Source organism: Protopterus annectens, chromosome 7.part0, assembly GCF_019279795.1.
Source record: "Protopterus annectens isolate FY-2018-M chromosome 7.part0, PAN1.0, whole genome shotgun sequence".
NCBI lineage: Eukaryota > Metazoa > Chordata > Ceratodontiformes > Protopteridae > Protopterus > Protopterus annectens.
In genome coordinates this window covers 1,851,008,648-1,851,031,997 of record NC_056739.1, presented here as the reverse complement: position 1 = coordinate 1,851,031,997, position 23,350 = coordinate 1,851,008,648, and the positions used below count along the sequence as shown (strand labels likewise).

Genomic DNA, 23,350 nt, shown 5'->3' with positions numbered 1-23,350 from the left:
TTTATGGCCTAGCTATAAAGTAATTTAATTTCAGTTATTTTTCTGAAGATAACCTCCTGTATTCCAGTTTCCACTGTTAAAATATATTACATTTAAACAGTTATGATAGTGCACATACATTTCTGTTCTCTTCCAGTAGGGCACACTGTGGATTCATTTTAAACACAAGCATTTTACAAATTTCATAGACACAAGGTACAGATTTCATTCTCATTTTTCAGGGAAATTGGCTAGGTTTAAAATTGCCCACTTGGGCAGCTAACCTAGTACTCACCTATGAACCTATGAGCTAAAGAATGCTGCAGACAAGTTGTCCCTCACAAGTGGACAGTGGTTCAGAAACAAGGTCAACTATCCAGGGTATGAAATTGGACCACATGGGCTATGCACTCAGAACAGCAATACAGAGGCTATCTAATGTATCAACCCTCCCAAAACACTTAGGGAGCTAAAAAGCTTTATAGGTATATGCATTTAGTCTTGGCTGTTTGTTTAGGACTATGCTAAGGTAGCATATTCCCTCACCAAGCTGCTGAAAAAGTCAGAACCCTGGGTTTGTGGGGAAGAGCAGTAAAGAACCATGCAAGGTTTAGAGGATAACTTGAATCAGTCCCCATGCCTGGCATATCCATAGATGGATGCAGAGTTCTATTCGGCATCAAAGTATACTGATGGTATCATCAGTCTGTCCTATATTAAAAACATGATTCTGATCACTGTGTCATAGCTTATGCTAGCAAGACACTAAATGAGGAAAAGAAAGTTTTCAGAGTGTGAGAAGGCTCTCTTTTCTATTGTATGGGCCATACAGACATTCAGAAACTATACTTATGCAAAGAGGCTGTGGTACAGATGCAACATCAGCATATTACCCTTCTGGAAAGCCAGAATTTAAGGGATATAATATGTCTAGTAGCCAAATTGTGGCATGGACTTTAGCCCTCCAAGTGCAAACTTTGGAAGTTTCATCATCTTCTTTCGGCTGTTCCCTTTAGGGGGTCACCACAGCAGATCATCTGTTTCCATTTCTTCCTGCCCTCTGTATCTTGCTCTGTCACACCAACCACCTGCATGTCCTCTTTCACCATATCCATAAACCTTATCTTAGGCCTTCCTCTTTTCCTGTTACCTGGTAGCTTCATCCTTAGCGTCTTTTTCCCAATATACTCAGCATCCCTCCTCAGCACATGTCCATACCAGTGTAATCTTGCCTCTCTGGTTTTGTCTCCAAACCTTCCAACCTGGGCTGACCCTCTAATATACCTATTCCTAATCCTGTCCACCCTCGTCACATCTAGCTCTAACTCCTGCCTTTTTGTCAGTGCCACTGTCTCCAACCCATATAACATAGCTGGTCTCACTACCCTCTTGTAGACCTTCCCTTTCACTCTTACTGGTACTCATCTGTCACAAATCACTCCTGACACTCCTCTACCCACTCCATCCTGCCTGTACTCTCTTCTTCACCTCTCTTCCACACTCACCATCACTCTGAACTATTGATCCCAAGTATTTAAACTCATCCACCTTCCTCACCTCTACTCCTTGCATCCTCATCATTCCTCTATCCTCCCTCTCATTCACACACATATATTCTGTCTTAGTCCTGCTGACCTTCATTTCTCTTCTCTCTAGAGCATATCTCCATCTCTCCAGGATCTCCTCCACCTGTTCCTTACTCTCACTACAGATCACAATGTCATCTGCAAACATCATAGTCCACAGGGACTCCTGTCTGATCTCGTCTGTCAACCTGTCCATCACCATTGCAAATAAGAAAGGGCTCAGAGCTGATCCTCCTTGTAATCCCACCTCCACCTTAAACGCATCCATCATTCCCACCACAGACCTCACCACTGTCACACTACCCTTGTACATATCCTGTACCACTCTTACATACTTCTCTGACACTCCCAACTTCGTCATACAATACCACAACTCCTCCCTAGGCACCCTGTCATATGCTTTCTCTTAAGTCTACAAAAACACAATGCAACTCCTTCTGACCTTCTCTGTACTTCTCCATCAACACTCTCAGAGCAAACATGGCATCTGTAGTGCTCTTTCCTGGCATGAAACCATACTGCTGATCACTAATCATCACGTACCTTCTTAACCTAGCTTCCACTACTCTTTCCCATAACTTCATGCTGTGACTGATCAGTTTAATCCCTCTGTAGTTAGTGCAGCTCTGCGCATCAACCTTATTCTTAAAAATCTGTACCAAAACACTTTTTCTCCATTCCTCAGGCATTCTCTCACTTTCCAAGATTTCATTAAACAGTCTGGTTAGAAACTCCACTGCCATTTCACCTAAACTCCTCCATGCTTCCACAGGTATGTCATTTGGACCAACATCCTTTCCATTCTTCATCGTCTTCATAGCTAACCTTACTTCCTCCTTGCTAATCCACTGCACTTCATGATTCACTATCCCCACATCATCCAACCTTCTGTCCTTCTCATTCTCTTCATTCATCAGCCCCTCAAAGTACTCTTTCCATCTGCTCAACACACTCTCCTCACTTGTGAGTATGTTTCCCTCATTATCCTTTATCACCCTTACCTGCTGCACATCTTTACTAGCTCGGTCCCTCTGTCTAGCCAATTGGTACAGGTCCTTTTCTCCCTCCTTAGTGTCCAACCTTTCATACAACTCTTCATATGCCTTATCCTTAGCCTTCACCACCTCTCTTTTTGCCATGCACCTCATCTCCTTATACTCCTGTCTACTTTCTTCATCTCTCTGACAATCCTACTTCTTTGCCAACCTCTTTCTCTGTATACTGTCCTGTACTTCCTCATTCCACCACCATGTCTCCTTGTCGTCCTTCCTCTGTCCAGATGTCATACCAAGCACCTTTCTAGTTGTCTCCCTTACTAGCTCTGCTGTAGTTACCCAGCTATTTGGTAACTCTTCACTGCCACCCAGTGCCTGTCTTAACTCTTCCCTGAACTCCACCTCACAACTACCCTTTTTCAATTTCCACCATTTGATCCTTGGTGCTGCCGTTACACTCCTCTCCCTCTTCTTGATCACCAACGTCATCCTACAAACCACCATCCTATGCTGCCTAACTACACTTTCCCCGGTCACCACTTTACAGTCTACAATCTCCTTCAAACTGGCTCTCCTACATAAGATATAATCCACCTGTGTGCATCTTCCTCCACTCTTGTATGTCACCCTATGCTCCTCCCTCTTGTTAAAATACATATTCACCACAGCCATGTCCATCTTTTTCGCAAAATCCACTACCATCTGACCTTCTGCATTCCTTTGCTTAACACCTACCTACCCATCACTTCCTCATCCCCACTGTTCCCTTCACCAACATGCCCATTAAAATCTGCTCCAATCACCACCCTCTCACCCTTGGGTACAGTCATCACCACTTCATCCAACTCACTCCAAAATTTTTCTTTCTCATCCATCGCACACCCAACTTGTGGAGCATATGCACTAACAACATTTATCATTACACCATCAATTTCCAGCTTCATAAACATCCCTCTATCCGACACTCTTTTTACCTCCAAAACACTCTTAGCATACTGTTCCTTCAGGATAACTCCTATGCCATTTCTCCTCCCATCCACACCATGATAAAACAATTTGAACCCCCCTCCGATACACCTAGCCTTACCCCCCTTCCATCTGGTCTCTTGCACATGCAATATACCAACCTTCCTTCTGTCCATTATATCGGCTAGCTCTCTCCCTATACCATTCATATTGCCAACATTCAAACTTCCGACCCTCACTACCACAATCCTAGCCTTTCTCCTCTCATCCTGCCTTCGGCCATGCCTTCCCCCTCTTCTCCTCCTTTGGACAACAGTAGCCCAGTTTCTGCCAGCACCCTGTTGGCTAACAGTACTGGTGGCAGTTGTTGTTAACCTGGGCCTCGACCGATCCAGTATGTAAATATTTACTGCTGTCCGCATGAATGATCTGGCAAAGTTTTACACCGGATGCCCTTCCTGATGCAACCCTCCCCATTTATCCGGGCTTGAGACCGGCACAAAGAAATGCACTGGCTTGTGGATCCATAATTTGCCAAAAACAAAAAAGAGCCAGATTGCCTAAGGACTGACAGATCTGCAAATACATGACCGCATAAAGTCTGAAGAAGCTGAGCAATTTCCTCAGCAGGACTCAGCATTAGACTTTGCTATGTAGCAAACCAGATGCTCGCATTATGATGAAAATGTGTGCATAGACTTTCCTATAGGATATGTTGATGGCTGCTGTTTTAGTCAGGATTGAAACAGGTATTGTGGTGTGGGGGTAGTGTGGAACAAAGATAAACCATGCCCTCTTGTCAAGCATCGTCTTAGGCACAAAACTAATCATTATGCTAAATTAGCAAGTGTATGTGTAGATGCATAAACAGTAGTCCAGTTCAATTTTCAGGACATTGTAATATGTACCAAGTTTGATTGCACTAGATATCACTTCTTTACTCATTTTTCTGACTGGAAGGTATAATGACATTCTCAACGCTGAAGGAAAAAAAAAGTTATTTATGCTGAACTAATCCCAATGACAGATTAGTTAGTGCACGATTGTGACTTAGCAGTGTACTGGAAAAAGGTTAAAGGCCCCATAAAAATACAAGGAGCACACACAGCTGGAAATAACCTTGATGATGCTCTGAGGAAGGTGCCTTAGAAGGTAAAACCTGGTACTTAAGTACAAGGAAGGTGTAGATGTCGATATCCATCAGAAAAAAAAAAAGAAAAAAAAATACGAACAGGAGCATGTTTTGTTTTGCACTTAGATAGGGACATTCCTGATTTTGGATTGGTTAAAATGCAGTAGGATAAGACTGTAGGGAAGCTGTATCATTTCATTCAGGATCCCAGTGCAAATGAGCATGCTGAAAGGGATGTTTACAGGCTGACCGTGATGTTAAGCCCATGCATTAAAAAAAAAAGAAAAAAAAACAGATTTCTGTTAAAATATCATCTCATGTTAAGAAAGGGGGACACCTCACATAGTACCTTTGGAGAACTGTAGGGATCATGCTAAAGCATGCAAATAATGAGCCAACAGGAGTCCTTAGAAGAGGCAGAAAAATTTCTGAGAAACTGAAGGAAGTAATTTACTAGCCTTACATGTGTAGAGATGTTACTAAGTATTGGCAGTGATGTATACCATGATGCAAATTCTGGACCGGTTATTCTAGCTTCAGAGTACCCCTTCAGGCAAGAGGAATTACAATGTCTTGTTCTGATATCCAAATTAATTTGACTGGCCCAGTAACTAGGCCTTCTACAGGCAATCATTACTTACTAACAGTCCTTTTTAATTTACAGAATGGATTGAGTGCTTACCTACCCCTAGTAGCACTAGAGAAACAATTGCCTTGCTGCTAATCAACTATGTGCATAGTCACTGGGAGTTATCCATGGAGGTAGAGTCTGACAAAAAATGCACTTCATTAGTGAAGTAATAGAAAATAGAAGGACATTTTTTGTGAATGCAAAGGAAGCTGTATGTGTCCTATCATCTGGAGTTGTCAGACCAGGTGGAGACAGCAAACCAAACCATCATCCATATTTAAAAAAAAAATACGTCATCTCCACAGGAAAAGGCTGGGATGTTGACTTATCCTTAATACTAATGGCCGTCCATGCCACTCCCAGTAAATTCACTGGTACCTTACCTGTTGAAATAACGACTAGAAGAGAATGGTGCTGCCTTTGCATTTTATGTAGACTGCAGGTGATGCAAGTCTGGCACCTGCAACGACTACCCATGATTATGTGACCTATTTAAGAGAGCACTTAAAAGAAACCTTTGCACACAGTAATTTGGAAAACAGAGTGCAGGCCTATAAGATGTATTATGATAGAAAGGCTAGTCATAGAGAGCAATAAATAGGTGAGAAAGTGCCAATGACAGTATCATATTTGAAGAGGGTATCGGCAACTCTCACAATGTGGAATCTTTTGGATTTCATTTTGACTAAAATTTCAATAATATCAGCATGGAACATAGTGCAAAAGTCCTTATACAGGCACAGATAAGCAATGTGCATAGAGTGACCACTGCCCACAGTGTGTAACCTTTCCAAAGAAGCTTACTAGATTCAGACAATAAGATCTGCCTTTCAAAAAACAGACTGGCGTTCTAGATCATTTTACTTGCCTGTGTCTGCACATATGAGGTTTGCAATATTATGTTCTATGGCTTTGCATATAGGGGTGGTACGGCTAATGGGCCTATAATTACCCTGTTAGTCTCATCACCTAAGTCAGGAATAGTGGACTCTCAAGCCTATAACCATAATGGTGATCTTCCTTTTTTGCAGCAGAACTTATCACAAGTCCTGAAAATGAATGATTCTTTAATGTTTGGGTGAGCTCATCTGGTAATCCTTGTTCATAGAAATTTCACTGCTCATTAACACATAAAATAGCTGATAGTTTAGGTGGTGTTTGACATCTAAAACTCAAGAGGGGAAGACGAGACCAGAGCCTTCTTGCTTTAGTTAGGCAACTAGTCTGCAGTACTGTACATGAACAGAGGGATATCATTTCTCCCCCTCACTCTGTGCAGAGAGGCGATGTGTGAGTGGCAGTAGGCCATAGCTTGAGGCAGTGCTCTGACAGCCATTCACATCTTGGGTTAAAGTAAATGCAAAGCCAGAATTCTTGTGCTACAGTTTCATCCTTGTCCTTCAGATGTGGCTTTGGAAACCCTGTATGTTTAGCATTCTCCAGAATTATGACTCCCCAGAGATCAACTTATTTCCCACATAAGTGAATTAGTTCCTTCTACCATTCTGTATGGTTGAGGTGACTATCGGGTCCACTTCAGGTTTTCATTTAGATACCTTGCTTATACCAGACCTTTCTGCAGGGGTCACAGTTGTGATTGAAGCTAGGAGGAAGCCTTCCACTTGTCAGATGTATTTTGATAAGTGAAACACGTTCTCTGTCTAGGTGCAGAGGTTTCCTATGCCACGTCAGTCAGCCTGTCTACAGGTGATCCTGACTTTTTGGGGGGACTACAGTATTTCCAAGTAGATTGCAAACTGCATTGCTGCGTAGCACCAGCTGGAAATTCACCCACAAGGAAATGCTTCAGTCATGAGCCACTCATCCTTAAGCATGGTTACTTTCACTGCTTGCTTGCTTGTTTCAGAAATTTGTTTTTCAGCTTCTTGGATGTCAGGTCATAGCATCACCAAGCATTATTACTTGATTTTATGAGAATTTCCTCATTTTCCACCGAGTGCTTTGGGATATAACCTATGGAGACATTGCCTTTTGTCCTTTGTCTAATCTCTAGGGAGTATTTATTTCTTAAAGTTCGAGATTCTTTCCAACAGTTACCACTAAGGAAGTCCTCCAGAATCAGATGTAGTGGATACATTCTGACCGTATCTATTGTCCTACATTCTGCAGTGAATGCTTATTACCACTCAGTTGTCCCACTCTGTTGTTTTGGTGGCCTCTCCATCCATCATCTTCAGATTGGATTTTCTAGCAATTTATATAAGCACATAATTCTGTATATGCTTGTGGTTTTTTGTTTGTCTGTCTTCCATGTTATGCATGCTTAATCCATGCAGATTGTCTTGAGTGGGGCAGCAGCTGCATTTGTCCTTTTAGCTTTGTTGTGGAAATTACATCTCATACTAGCTAAAAATTACATCTCATACTAGCTAAAAATGTCTATATGCCATGGTGGTACAGCGGTAGCATTGTTACCTCACAGCAAGAGGTTCTCCCGTTCGATTCTTAGCGTGGCTTGGGAGTGCCTTCTGTGTGGAGTCTGCATGTCCTCCCCATGGTTGGGTAGCGTTCGAAAGACATGCGTGTGTAAATGGACGTGCCTTTGTTGAAGGTTGGGCGTCGAGCTGGCACCTCGGCGTTTCGTAAAAAATCTACTGGCAATCATTAGCGGACCGGAGTTTCACTGTGGCGACCCCTTACCGGGAAAAAGCCGAAAGACAAACAACTAGCTAAAAACATCTGTGCCACCATGCATGGGAGCAGGATAGAATTCAGAATTGTTCTGAAATGAGTATATTAGAAGAGGAAATCTCAGCAGTTTCATAATGCAGAAGTCCTGATTTGTTGAATCTGAATTTTTTTTTTTAACTAACAGATGACAACTTCTGTTGCACAGTTTCAGAGACTAGGGTTCAGTCTTGACTCTGGTTACTGTATTTATACAGTTTGCAAGTTCTTCCCCTGATTCCCAAAACTTGCAGATTGATTGGCTATTGTAAAGTGTTGATATATGTGTATATATATATATATATATATATATATATATATATATATATATTTGTATGTGTATTCGATTTACCCTTGCTCTTGTGATCCCAGTCATGGGTGAAAGGAGGGCCGCAATACCCTTACAGGGTAAATGAATGAATACATTTAGAAAAAAAAACTTTGAAAGCAAAATCCTAATTGTCTTAACCCAAAGAAATTATTTAGCTGATGCATGTGACTAAATTACAGCCAAGAATTTGTTTTGTGTGCTTAACCTGTTATTAATAACATTTGCAGAAAATTCTGTCATTGGATAACTGCTAATACTTAACTGAATTTTATACACTGCATAACATTATTGCCCAAGCACTATTAATATTACACAAATCTGCATTATTTTTAATTTATATCATCTCTTGCCTCATTTTACTAAACTTATCCCTATTTGAAGAGATAATCCTGTGTTGTAATCTTGCAGTTTGTTGCTTGAGGAATAAACGTGATATTGCATTCAGAAGGCAGTTACTTTGTTGGAGGTTACTTTAGTTAAACAAACTGACAAGGTGAAAGCAATGGACCCCGATATAATTAATGAAGTAGAGAACTTACATTGTGTAAATTAAACAGTACAAAAGTAAGATTTCTGAAGCTGTGTAGGAGATGTCAGCTTTTGTTCAAAAGAAATATTTGAAGTGTACACAGATTTGTCTAAATGACACCTGGCACTCGAAGTAGTGGCACTATAAATGGAAGAAATATTTCTTGTTTTAGATAATTTTTGCAGTTTTGCTTTATGTTACCAGTTTAACTTCTTTTCCTGCTGCTTCTTTTTCTAATGATTTCAGTTTTGGCACTATACCTAAATAAATCTTGGTGGTCAGTGGAAGATGTTTTGAAGACTTCTGATAGTTCCAGACATGGGCTGGTACAAGTGAGTACAGAAACATTTTCTTCGTGTTTTTCATAGTTGTTACATGCATATGTGTGTGTGTGTGTGTGTGTGTGTGTGTGTGTGTGTGTGTGTGTCTATGTGTATATATTTAGAGAGTGAGAGAGAGAGATGAATTTTCAAAGTTTTTTTTTCTTTTTTTTGTGAGAAAAGAAGAATCTCATAGTTGAGCAACAGGCTTGTTAAATAGGACTCCTATTAACTGTCATTTGTTTTATTCTGCCAAGTAATGAAATGCTATGGTAATAATTTGTGATAATCATTATTTTCAGACATCTCTTACATAACAGGTTTTCCCTTAATGTACTTTGTTCCCCATTAAGTGGTCCCACCTTTGAAAGAATTTCCGGCAGTACTTGAATCTCTTGGGCATGCTATCCTACAGTGACTAGCCATTCACATCACTGGCATAAAGAAATGTGTACATTGATCTTATCTTCTCTTGGTTTGTTCATAGGTTTGTAGGAGGTTACTAGGCTATCTAGTAACCTTTACAAGACTAACCATGTTAATCCCAAGTATCCCCATTTGTTCTTTTTGGGTAGTTTGCAGAATGAGTTTATGAACAGAGTGTGTCTGTGATCAACACTGGCTATCCCTGTTCATAAGGAGCATGGGTGCCATCCCAGGGGTAAATGTGCGGTCTCCCATCCAGTTATCTATGTTGTATTTGAGTAGGTTCAGTGAGAAGCTCTGTTTTTTGTGAATAGGAAGTCTGTTCCAGAGAAGTGGCAGTCTCTGGGAGCCATATGTGTCTCTCCAGAATGTTCTGTTACTCTCACAAGCTAGGTTGAGATCCCTAGAGCGAGTGGCTGTTGTGCCATTTGACTTGTGGATGTGTAGCATTTCCATTAGGGCAGGGTTGGAGATTGTGCTATAGGCCAGGCACAAGTCACATCTCAGCAGCCTATAAAATGCAGAGGAAAGTGACAGGGCTTTCAGCCTGTCCACCTTGGTCATGGTTTGCAATCCCTGTATTTTCTTAGTGAAAAACTCCTGAGGTCTCTCCAGCTGCTGCCATTGTCTGGTGAGGTACATGCAAAAGGGTGCATTATATTCTATTAGTGATCTGATGAGAGTTGAGTACAGTGGAGTTCTAACATCCTTTGACCTGGATGCTATGCTTTTTCTTATGAGTTGCGTTGCGTAAAAAGCTTTCCTTTCACTGTGGAAACTTGTTGGTCAAAGTTCAGACTGCTATCAACCTGTGTTTCCAAGTCTAACACCACTGGGTTGGAACTCAGGGAGGTGCTGTCAATATTGTAATTTGTAGGGAATTCCATTTTGTCAAAGGGAATAATAATGCATTTTTTTTTTGCATTTAGTTTTAGACCATGTCTTTGGCACCAGTCATTAGTTTGTGTTAGCCCTTCTTGTAATATGTTGACATCATTAGTGGACTCGGTGATTGCTCCCAGTTTGCAATCATCAGCGAACTTGGTGAGACAAAGGCCATCTACTTTGGCTTAGAGTTCTGAGAAATAGATGCCAAACTGTAAGGGGCCCAGTACAGATCCCTGTTGTACTCCACTGGTGATGGGTCTACTGGTGGAGGTGGAGTCATCAATTTTGACAGAGTGTGTTCTGTCAGTGAGTCAATTGGCTACCCGTCTAGTAACATAAGGGTTAATCCCTATCTGGGAGAGTTTCTCAATGATGCCAGAGTGGGGAATTGTGTCAAAAGCCTTGGCAAGGTTGAAATAGGTTTTCTGCACTGTCTTACCTCCATCCATGGCTTTGGTGACATTCTCAAAGAACTCTACCAGGTTTAATAAGCATGATCTACCCTTAACGAAGCCAGACTGGGTTGGGTCCAGCATTTGGAAGTTGCCTATGTTCTTGTTAATAAGGTCCATAATTATTCTTTCCATGGCCTTACAGATGAGGCTAGTCAGACTTATGGGTCTGTAGTTCCCAGGGTCAGTTGATGGTTCCCCTTTGTGCATGGGGATTACTGTTGCTGTTCTCCATTCTGCAGGAACATAGCTATTTCTCAAGCTATGATTAAAGGGAATGCCAAATGGGTCTGCTCGGTCTTGTTTTAGATTGTTTAGTAAACAGTGTGGGATATTATCTGGTCCCACTGAGGCTGTGTTTTTGGCCTTAATGAGCGTAGAGATGACCTGTTTTCTAGAGATACTAGACAGAGGGCTGTTGTCATGTATACTTTAGGATATGGTAGGTGGGTGAAGTTTGCAATGAATCTGTCAGCTAGCAGGCTGTCGATTTCTTCCAGTGTAGTATGAGTAATCCCATCTACTACCAGTTCTTCACATAGCTGGGCATTCCCTTTTAGATTTCGGATGTAGTTAAAGAATTCCTTATGATTATCCTTGGCTGGAGATGTGATTTTAGTTTCGTAATTTGCTTTAGAAGACTTTACAAGATTTCTGATTTTCTTATTTAGGCTTAAGAGGGAACTCTTCCTCTGCAGAGTGATATCCCTACTGCGTTGGGACAACGGTTTCTTCATCTTGTTATATAATCTGTTAATACTTGAAGTCCACCACAATGGCTTGTTTTTGCAGGAAGACGTGGTTTTGATCCGGTCAGGTAAAGCAGAGTTTATGCAGTCACTTAAGTGTTAATACAGGGCATTTGTGTACATTTTTGCATAGTAATCATTGATGACTGTGATTATGGGTGGTATGAAGCTTTTTATACCACAGGTTAGTAGGCTGTAGTTAGCGTTGATAAAGTTTTTTTATAATATTTGTTCATGTGAAGGCATCAGTTCCAGTAGTTATATCAAATGAGACTGATTTGTGGTCTGACCTAACCAGGAAGGGTTTCCATGCATAGGGGAGTACAGTGACCCCCATTTTGGTGAATACTATGTCCAGATCATTAGAACCCCTAGTGGGGGTGTAGACTATCTGTTCCAGAGCATTTGTGTTAACAAAGTCCAGGAACCTCTGGACAAGCATGTTTTTGCTCGTGTATATCCCCAGTCTATGGAAGGATAGTTGAAATCTCCCATGACTATGGTATTGGGATGTATGATGAGGGATTCCAGTAAATCAAGGTGGATGGTGTGTTTATCCTTGTTCGTGGTGGGGGATCTATAGCGAACAGTGATGTGGTATGGTACCATCCTGGTTAGTTAATTGGATATGGTAGTTCAAGAGAGCCATGCTGTTTGACCAGTCTCGAAGTCTATTTAGTTTTAATGAAGATGGGTACACCTCCACCTTTAGTTCCTTCATGCTCATTTTAAGGCCTGAATGTGTGGAAGGCATTATAGCCTTGTGCAGCTGGGGTACTCTCAGTGGCCTTGAACCATGTCTCGTTAACCACACAGATGTTAGCATCCTCTAAACCAGTTCTTCCAGGGAGTGCAGTTCTGTGTTTAAAATCCTAGCACAACCCTGAGTTTGTCTCAATTAGATTTTGTTACATTGGAAAATTTGCTGTTTTGACAGTGCCTAAAAAGGCACTGTGGGGAAGGCAATGTCCTTTGCCATTATCTGAAAGCTTAGGGGAGATAGGTGCAGACCATCTCTAGCAAAGCAACAAGGTCTGTCTACCATATCCTTCCAGGATGACAGATACTGGCTGCACCTGGACTGACACCAGGAGCTGAGCCAATTGTTGAAGTCAGTCATTTTTGTTTATATTGTGGCATCATTCTAGGTGAGGGTAGGATAAATCTTAGGGCTGAGGACATACCTGTCTAGGGAATATAATCAGAATTACATCATGTCTCCCTTCATATAGTCCAGAGAGGGATGTCTTAAGTCATTCACTCCAGCATGGACTATGACACGGTCATAACGGTACTTGTTGAGTGACTTGAGTGCATGTGTAATTTGTCAGATCGTAGCACTTGATGGCAGCAGACCATGACCTTAACCTTGTCCAACCTGGTGAGGGGGGCATCTGTGTGTCTCACTGTGGAGTCGCCTGTGACCAAGATGTTTGTGTTTTGCCTTAGGAGCTTATTTGTTGAGACACAGTTGTGTATGGTGATATGTGTAGTGGTTTCTTTTTGCTTATTGGTGAGTCTGGGTAGTGTGCGCTTGGGAGGTCTATGTTCTTTTGGTAGGCTTTTAGTGAGTACCTCCATGTATGTGGGTTTGTGTGTCGTGACCTTATTTTGTATGAGAAGTGAGGTTTGCATAAGAGGTGAAGCATATGTGTTGACAACTTGTTTGATGTCGAGTTTGATTTTAAGGGAGAAAATTGACCCCAATTTAACAGTATATTTGTATCTCTCACATGTAATGTGTTAGTTTGCTTTAGGTATAAATGGTTGTCAGTATATATGATGCAATTGCTACATTGCCTCAAGATCCCCATATCAATCAAGCTGGCAGGAGAAATGATGGGAAACTGCCTGTGCATTGTGGCAGGATTGTTCTGAATGTGGTATATTGGAAGGAAGTGGGCTAGCTGGACTTAGGGGCAAACACAAAAATAAAACAGTAATTCAATTAAATGCAGTTAATAAAGTGCAGTACTGGTGTAAAAAATACTTATTTTTCAGTTTTTTTTCAGTGTATACCGTGGATTTCAGTGCATATGCACTCCAGACCTCTGGCTAAAATTGCTAAATGTTGAGCAGCTCTGGCAAACTGAGTGCAAACCTGTGCAAATGCAAGGCTATACAGGCAAATGTAAACAGTTTTAAAACAACTACTAATGGGAAAGCCCCAGACTGAACCTTTGTCCAGCAGTCCCCAACTCAGATGGGTCCTGAGCTGCACATTTCTGCCACAAGTGTGGAGGGAGGCCCTCTTAATGTAAGACAGCTGATTTAAGAGCACAATGATACCAAACTGTCTAGATTTAGCAGGTCTTAATCTAGCCTATTCTATATAAGGCAGTGAAACACAATTTCAAAGTGCAGAGTAAAAAGCAGTCACAAACAGCAAAACATGAAGCAGTAATTCAGTTAAATACAGTTAACAAAGTGCAGTGTTGGCTTAAAATATACTTAGTTTTCATTTTTTTTCAGTGGATGCCTTGGATTTCAATACAGATGCACTCCACACCTCTGGCTAAAGTTGCCAAATGTTGAGCAGCTTCGGTAAACTGAGCGCAAACCTGAGCAAATGTGAGGCTTATATACAGGCAATTTTAAGTAGTTTTAACACAACCACCAATGTGAAAGCCTGAAACTGAGCCTTTCTCCAGCAATCCCCAACTCAGATGGGTCTTGAGCTATACACTTCTGCCACAAGGGTGCAGGGAGACATTGTAATGTAAGATGGCTGGTTTAAGAGCACAGTGATACCAAACAGTCTAGATTCAGCAGGTCTGAATCTAGCCTATGCTATATAAGGTAAGGAAACACAATTTCTAGATGGGAAGGAGTAAGGGAGAGTCATTTAAAGGTCAAAGTGAGAGTGTTTAGTAGGATACTATTAGATGACAAAAGTCAAAAGAGCGCAGAAGGCAAACGAGTGAACACTCCAACCAGTTGAAAGTCACTCGATTTAATAAATAAAAACACGGAACAGCTTCACCAACAGTCAGCAAAAAGCATTAATGCAGTTGAAACACAGTACGCATTTTCGTCCACGAAAAGCTTGGACTTCATCAGATAAGCACTTAGTCACGTTAATTGCATCTTAAATAGTTAATAAAAAATATATTAACCAATAAACTTCATTAAAAGACATTTAAACACACAAATCAGGCTCATCAAAAAGGTTCATTAATATTAAATAGTACGTATAATACGATGTCACAACTATATGTAAATACTAAGTAAAAAAGCAGGAAAATCACTTATTACATCTTAAATAAAATATCATAGTATACAAATATTAAAAATTAAATATATTCAAACTTGAATTATTAAATTCAACACTATATTTAAAATATAAATATCTGTTATAAGTATATACCAATACATGCTTGCCATAAAAGAATCAATAAATGCAAGTAAAATAACGCCATCTACTGGCATGATTTATCTTAGCACAATTTTACATTTTGGCAGCCCTTAATTTTAACATGGGTAAAAGTGAAATATATTCATTTAAACCAGGTGTTTTTGCTGCTTCCAGGGTTATCTGCCACCACAGTTCCTTATATTCCAACAATTCTTCCCAAGGGCCACCTCTTATATCTCTCTTAACCCGACAAGGGCGGGGGTGTTGTCTTTATGGAGAACATTATTTATGAGGGTAAAATGAATGAAATTCTTAGGGATGAAGTGAAATATGCATGTGTGTCCAAGAATGAAGTTAATTTAGCATACCACAAGATAGATATGTTGTTAAAAGATATGCTATATGAAAAACTCATAGATAGTAAAACTTATGATTATTTACACATACCTAAACCTCGAATACCAATTATTTTTGGTATTCCAAAAATACATAAAAATGTTGAAGACCCACCCCTTAGACCTATTGTGTCGGCAGATGGATCAAAGACACTACCTTTGGCTAAATATATTGATGTAAAAACTAAACACATTTGTATGCAAAATAAGTTGATACTAAAGGATTCATGGGACTTGTTAAGGATTATTACCCCAGATTTGTTTTCTGAAGATCTTATTTTTGTCACTATTGACATTGTAGATTTATTTTCGTGTATACCCTATGAGATGGGTTTACTAATGTTTGAAGATATGATCTTTCATGACAATAAGTTACCCCAATATGAGAAAGTTGCTATTATGGGTCTTATGGATATAGTCCTTGAACATAATTTTTTGATTTTTAATGGGGAATATTTCCAACAGATACAAGGTGTCTCTATGGGTGCAGCTTGTGCCCCTACGTTTGCGAATTTAGTTTTGGCACATTGGGAGGAAAATTTTATTTTAAATTCCAAATTCAACACCTGCTGGACAATATATCGTCGCTTTTTGGATGACATTGTAATTTTTTGGACAGCAGGTTATGATAAATTCAATGAATTTATTGAGTATATTAGTAACTCTACCAATTTTCTTAAATTTACATACAAGACTTCAAATGATATGTTACAATATTTGGATGTAGAAATTTATAAATTGAATAGCAATTTTGAAACTAGAATTTACAGAAAATCTACCTTCTGTATTTCCTTTCTCCACTTCAATAGTGCACATCCCTCACATTGTAAAAAGAACATAGTAAAAGGACAATTTGTGAGGGGTTGCCATATGACTAGTTTGGAGTCAGATTTCGTTAATGAATGTGCCTTCTTGGAGACTATGTTTAAGGAAAGAGGTTACCCTAGCAACTTTGTTGAAAATATTAGGAAGGAAGTGGAGGAAGGTAGATGTTCAAAATTTAGACCCATTAAGGGTGTTACATTGGAACCATTACCTGATTTACGGGATAGAAATAACAAAGATTCCTTTAATGAATACCAGCAGGCCTTGGTATTGGAATACAATGTTTCAAATTCCAAGGTCAGGGAGATTTTTCAGAGGGAATGGGATAGATTTGTGTCATTTTCGGACATAGATGAAATATCAAAATTAAAACCAAAGGTAGTATATAAAAATTCATTTAATATGAAAAAAATCTTTGAGCCAAATAGTAATGTAGGTAATACTAATTATAGTGAAAATATATATCCTATTGGTGGAAGAAAGAAAATGGGTACCTTTAAATGTGGAAGTTGCCATCAATGTGAATACATTATGAATAAAGGGGAAATCCATTTAGAATGTAGAAATAGATGGATCAAAAGTAAGGGAAATTTTGGTTGTGACACTAAAGGATTAATTTACCTTGCAGTATGTCAAAAATGTAAATCATTTTATGTGGGTAAAACAGAGAGGGTTTTGAGGAGGCGTATTTATGAACATCTTTATGAAATTTCTAAAGGTAAAGAAACAAATGCTTTATACAAGCATTCTAGGGATTGTGTAGGGTACAAATTCCTCTTTTTTGTACTAGAACAGGTTAAGAGAGATATAAGAGGTGGCCCTTGGGAAGAATTGTTGGAATATAAGGAACTGTGGTGGCAGATAACCCTGGAAGCAGCAAAAACACCTGGTTTAAATGAATATATTTCACTTTTACCCATGTTAAAATTAAGGGCTGCCAAAATGTAAAATTGTGCTAAGATAAATCATGCCAGTAGATGGCGTTATTTTACTTGCATTTATTGATTCTTTTATGGCAAGCATGTATTGGTATATACTTATAACAGATATTTATATTTTAAATATTTTAAATATAGTGTTGAATTTAATAAGTCAAGTTTGAATATATTTAATTTTTAATATTTGTATACTATGATATTTTATTTAAGATGTAATAAGTGATTTTCCTGCTTTTTTACTTAGTATTTACATATAGTGGTGACATCGTATTATACGTACTATTTAATATTAATGAGCCTTTTTGATGAGCCTGATTTGTGTGTTTAAATGTCTTTTAATGAAGTTTATTGGTTAATATATTTTTTATTAACTATTTAAGATGCAATTAACGTGACTAAGTGCTTATCTGATGAAGTCCAAGCTGTTTGTGGACGAAAACGCGTACTGTGTTTCAACTGCGTCAATGCTTTTTGCTGACTGTTGGTGAAGCTGTTCCGTGTTTTTATTTATTAAATCGAGTGACTTTCAACTGATTGGAGTGTTCCCTCGTTTGCCTTCTGCGCTCTTTTGACTTTTGTTGGTTGATTTTAGAGTGCAGTTTTCGCAGTTTACTGAGATACTATTAGATGACCTGACCACCCTCTGCACAAACTAGCAGCTCTTCAAGCAGCTGTGAACAGTGGGAGACTATGGACAGTGTTTCCTACAGAGGATTTTAAATAGGAGAGATTTGCTTATATGCAAGCATGGGGAACCGCATTTTTGCACACGCCTTTTATACCAGCCGGATGAAAGACTTATATAAAGTTAAACACTCAGGCCAAACAGATAAAAATACAATAAGCTGTCGACCAGTAGTTCCCTCCTTGGATTGGTTGAATTTAGTTGTCTGCTCCCACCAAAGTGCAAAATAACCCTCCCAATTTAAAACAAACTGGCTTTGAGCTCATGTGCAGTAACAAATGTTTTACAACAAAAGTAAGAATTCTTGCAATATCTGGAATCCCTGGAAATAGATTCACTAACCCTAAAAAATGTTCACAACACACAAAAACTTTGCAAAACTTGGAAATATTTTGGCAGACTCTGGAGTACTTTGGCAAACTTAGAACAGCTGTTGCAGTATTAGAGGAGATTATGAAATATCAGACTACTGTTAAAACAGCCTAAGAGTAGTACAGTAACAAACAGATAGAGTTTCTTTAACAAGTGCAGGCTGAAAAAACAGTGATAAAGTCAACAAAATAAATAAATGCAGCAGATAAGTGTTAAAATATCATTGAAACACTTAGAGCAAATGCAAAAAAATCTATCATTGTTGTAGGTCCAGATGTAATTTGTTTGGGTTGCATTGAGCAATATCTAGCTGGAAATTGTGACTGTTTTTTTCAGTAGGTCCCCACCCACCCTCCCTGTTTTTGTCTTGGTGTTAATCTTGGTGGCTTTGAAACTGCCCGCCCCTCTTGTAAATTTGCACTTGGATACTCCTCCTGGGCCCATCTCATTTGCTCACTCAAAAAAAAAAAAAAAAAAAGATTTATCTGCTTTTACTGTATTTGTGTTTCTTCCTACTTTATTTTGCTTTTGCGTCATCTTAAAAGTACTCAGTTGTATGTATTACTGCTTGGTGTAACTCATTCTAAGCCTTTTAGTTTAAGCACTTGGGCTTCAGACCAGTTGTTTTACATTAAGAAGGTTTGTGGTCTGCACTGTAGTGGCAGGACAGGTAGCTTACATCGTTCTAAGTTGGGAACTGCTGATTGAGGGCTCAGTGTCTGTTATTCTAAAAGTGTATTAATTCTGGTTTAAGCACTTGGGCTTCAGGCCAGTTATTTTACATTAAGAGGGTTTGTGGTCTGCACTCTTGTGGGAGGAGAGGCTGGACTCTGCCCTTCTGAGCTGGGAATTTCTGGTTAAAGGCTTATAGTGCCTGCATATTTGAACTGCTTCTTACTGAAACTGGTACACCTTGTTTGCTGTAGCATAGACTAGATCCAGGCCTGCTGAATCTAGCTTTGTTTGTATAACTTGAGCACTAATCCAGGCATTCTTTAAAGTATTCAATTGTATTTATTACTGCTTGGTAGTAACTTGATTAAAGTGTAGCTATTATCATTCTAAGTCTTTTGGATTAAGCACTTGGGCTTCAGACCAGTTGTTTTACATTAGGAAGATTTTGTGGCCTGCACTGTGGTGGCAGGACAGGTAGCTTACATCCTTCTAAGGTGGGAACTGCTGATTGAGGGCTCAGTGTCTGTTATTCTAAAAGTGTATTAGTTCTGGTTTAAGCACTTGGGCTTCAGGCCAGTTATTTTACATTAATAAGGTTCATGGTCTGCACTCTTGTGGGAGGAGAGGCTGGACTCTGCCCTTCTGAGCTGGGAATTTCTGGTTAAAGGCTTATAGTGCCTGCATATTTGAACTGTTTCTTACTGAAATTGGTACACCTTGTTTGCTGTAGCATAGACTAGATCCAGGCCTGCTGAATCTAGCTTTGTTTGTATGCTTGTTGTTTGTTTGCTTGTTATTTCCCTGAAACGCTAATTCCACCTAAAACGCGGCTTTTCAGCGCTTCTGTGGATCCCTAGTGATATCTGCATTGCTTACTGTACTTATTTCCTTGTTTCACTTGAATGAAAGTTACTGTTTGTCATTTTTGCATTTAAGTTACCTGTAGCACATTGCATTTAAGTTACCTGGCACTTGCTCACTAAAGCAATTATATAAGTCAGCACTAAAAAATTAAAAGCACTATACCCTCACAAACTCCCCTTGAGTACCTTGTTCCCCATTGGCCCTTTTTTTTCCAATTATAAAGGAATTCCCAATACTATTCTAGCATGTCCAAAGGTCAGCTGTCAATCTCCTCTCCGGTCCAGCTGGTGAATCTGGGAATCTTGAGGCAATGTTACAACTGCCTCATGTACACAGACAACCCTCTCCTCCTCCCAACAAATTCCAACACATGTGAGAGATGCAACCATATAGCCAAACTGTTGGCTAAGCTCTCTCAACTCAGTACTGGCGTAACCAGTCAGGAGGAAAAAGAAACCACACTTACTACAATTCCAGTCTCACATAGACCTACCACGACAGCAAACCAAACACATAAACACACAAAAACATACTCGGAGGCTCTAAATAAAAATCTGCCTAAGCAGCAGAGACCTCCAAAGCAGACACCCAAGCAACCGCTACCCCAAAACAAAACACGTGCAACACATATCTCACAAAGCCAGTGTGCTGAACAGTCACAGCCCTTAAGGCTAAACAGCACACCTGATACACTTGTAATAGGTGACTTTATTGTCAGGCACACTGAAGTCCCGCTCACCAGGCTGAACAAGGAGAAGGTCACGGTGAGCTGCCCGTCGGGTGATAGGATCCGCCACATAACACAAGCACTCAGGTTACTCCAAGGCAAGTACAAATATGACTCAGTCATTGTCCATGCTGGTGTGAATGACCTGAGACGTACCTCCTTGGACTACATGAAAAGAGACATAGAGGAGTTCTCTGAGCATGTAGCCCAGGCCGGTATGACCCTGACCTTGAGTAGCATCTTACCCTCACCAAGAATGAAGCCACAATATGAAGACAAAATGATCAATTTCAACAATTGGCTTAAGTATTGGTGTCATTCAAAGGGGATCCAATGCCTGTCAGCCTAGGATGACATGCTCGACAAGCCACGATGCTTCACTAGGGATGGCTTGCACCTATCACCCCTGGGCTTTCGGATATTGGCAAAGCCTCTTGCTACTCCCATAGTGCCTTTTTTAGGCAAGGCTCAAAAGACAAACCCACCTCCATAGGTATCACAAGGGATAAGAAACTAAGAGTAGTGCTACTCAACGCCAGAAGTCTAAACCTCAAGATGCATGCACTCGAAACTCTCCTTAGCATGGAGAACATCAATATATGTGCAGCAACAGAAACCTGGTTCAAGGCTCCCTAGAGCACCCCAGCACTACCAGGTTATACCACATACCATGCTTTTCGGCCCCAAAACTTGGACCGAACCACAAAAGGAGGGGGAGTATCAATATTCATCAAAGATACCCACACTTCCAGGTTGGTGGCACAGCAAGAAGCATCAGAGACTATCCATGTGCAACTAACAGTTGGTAAAACTGCCTTCCAGTTTATAGCCTGCTACAGACCACCCTCCCAAACCCAGGAACTCCACTCGGCCTTCCTGAGAACACTGGAAAATATGAAGGTCTCTCCAAACACCATTTTATTGGGCGACTTCAACTACCCAAACATAGACTGGGAGCATTACTCTAGCTCCAACACCCTAGCCCAAAGGTTCCTAGAATTTATAAACTTGTTACCACTCCCACAAGAGTGGAAAACATACTGCACCTGATTATCACCAACATGGGGACTCTATGCTCCAGACCAGAAGTGTATCCCTCACTGGTAAGATCAGACCATAAACTAATCTCACTGGATATTCACATCCTGACCCCACCCCCTGCCCAGAAAACCACAGTGAGAAACTTCTGTAAAGCAAATTTCACACTCCTCAAAACCGAGGTGGAATCCTTCAAAGCCCCCGGGCCTGCGGAAAATACGGCCCAGACTGCAGAATCCTTTATAAACGCATTCTATGAACACCTTCAGGAATGCATGGATCATGCAATCCCAAATAAAGCCAAAACCCAATCCTCCAAAGGCAGACGTCCTGTCTGGTGGACCCCAGCCATAAACAAACTATACAATAGAAGGAGGAAGCTACTACATGATAGAGCAAAATCCCAAAAAGGGAAGGCATCTCTGATCAGTATTAGCAAAAAACTACGGGCACTCATAAAATCTTCTAAGGCCAGCTTCGAGAGAAAAATTGCACAGGACACTAAGGATAATCACAAGGCTTTCTTTAGTTATGTTAGGAACCTGGGTGGGAATTCCCAGATATGCTCAGAATTAGTCCAAAATGACAAAAAATACACCAAACCCACAGACATTGCCAACATCCTAGCTGACAGGTTCAGCGCAAACTTCTCCCCCCTCCCCACCAAAAGGGCAAATATCTATCCCAGCAGAGTGCTGCCCCCCTGACATCTCAGATGCTCAGGTAAGAGCCGCCCTCTCCAAAGCACAAAACACGGCATCAATGGGATCAGACGGTGTCCCAGGCTGCGTCCTACATGAACTCCAAGAAGAGCTAAACCCAAACATAAAACTACTGTTCAATCTCAGCCTTACTACAGGATATATACCCAAAGAGTGGCGTACAGCAACGGTTGTCCCTCTCCGCAAAGGTGATGCCTCAACAGATCCTGGAACTATCGCCCCATAAGCTTGACTAGCTTGGTCTGCAAAGCTATGGAAAGGATCATCATGGACCTTATAAATAAAGATATTGGGGACCTACATACACTGGATCCTACCCAGTTCGGCTTTGTTAAGGGCAGATCTTGCCTCTTAAACCTGGTCAATTTCTTTGAAACAGTCACCAAGGCCATTTACGAGGGGAAGGTGGTCCACACAGCCTACCTGGACCTCGCAAAAGCCTTCGATACAATACCCCACTCGGGCATTATAGATAAGCTCACCAGCTTAAATATAAACCCCTATGTCACTAGATGGGTTGCAAACTGGCTCAAGGACAGAACCCACATGGTTAGAATTGCTGGAGCCATGTCAGACTCCAAACCAGTTACAAGTGGCGTCCCACAAGGCTCAGTCCTGGGACCTCTCTTGTTCGGTATATATTTCTCAGAGGTACAGGCCAACACAGAGGGACTGTGGCTGACCAAGTTCGCAGATGACTGCAAACTGGGCGCCATAATCGACTCTCCAGCCGACACAAGCATCCTCCAAAAGGGCCTCATAGAAACAGACAACTGGTGCCAGAGCCATGGCCTCAAGCTAAACGCCAAAATGTGTATAGTCATCCCCTTTGGCAAAAACAAAGTGCCCACAAATTACCACACAAGTGGTAATCCATTAAGTACGGAAGAAGTAATTAGGGACCTGGGGACCCAAGTTGATAGCAATCTCTCATTTGACAACCACTTGGCCAAAGTGGTTAGAAAAACATTTTATATAGCCCACCTAATCATGAAGGGATTCACATCTAAATCAGGGGAGGTCATCGTACCTCTTTACTCATCCCTCATCAGGCCCATAATTGAGTACAATGCCCCTTTTGG

At 40.5% G+C, this 23,350-nt stretch overlaps 1 protein-coding gene across 1 annotated transcript in view; it reads left to right on the top strand.

Moving 5' to 3' along the window:
• LOC122807249 (protein FAM169B-like) overlaps positions 1 to 23,350 on the top strand; it is a 446,649-nt gene that overhangs the window by 178,236 nt on the left and 245,063 nt on the right. Inside the window, exon 3 of the mRNA XM_044078338.1 lies at positions 9,084 to 9,169. Within this exon, the coding sequence (XP_043934273.1) occupies positions 9,084 to 9,169 (86 nt within the window). The remainder of the gene's footprint in view (positions 1 to 9,083; positions 9,170 to 23,350) is intronic.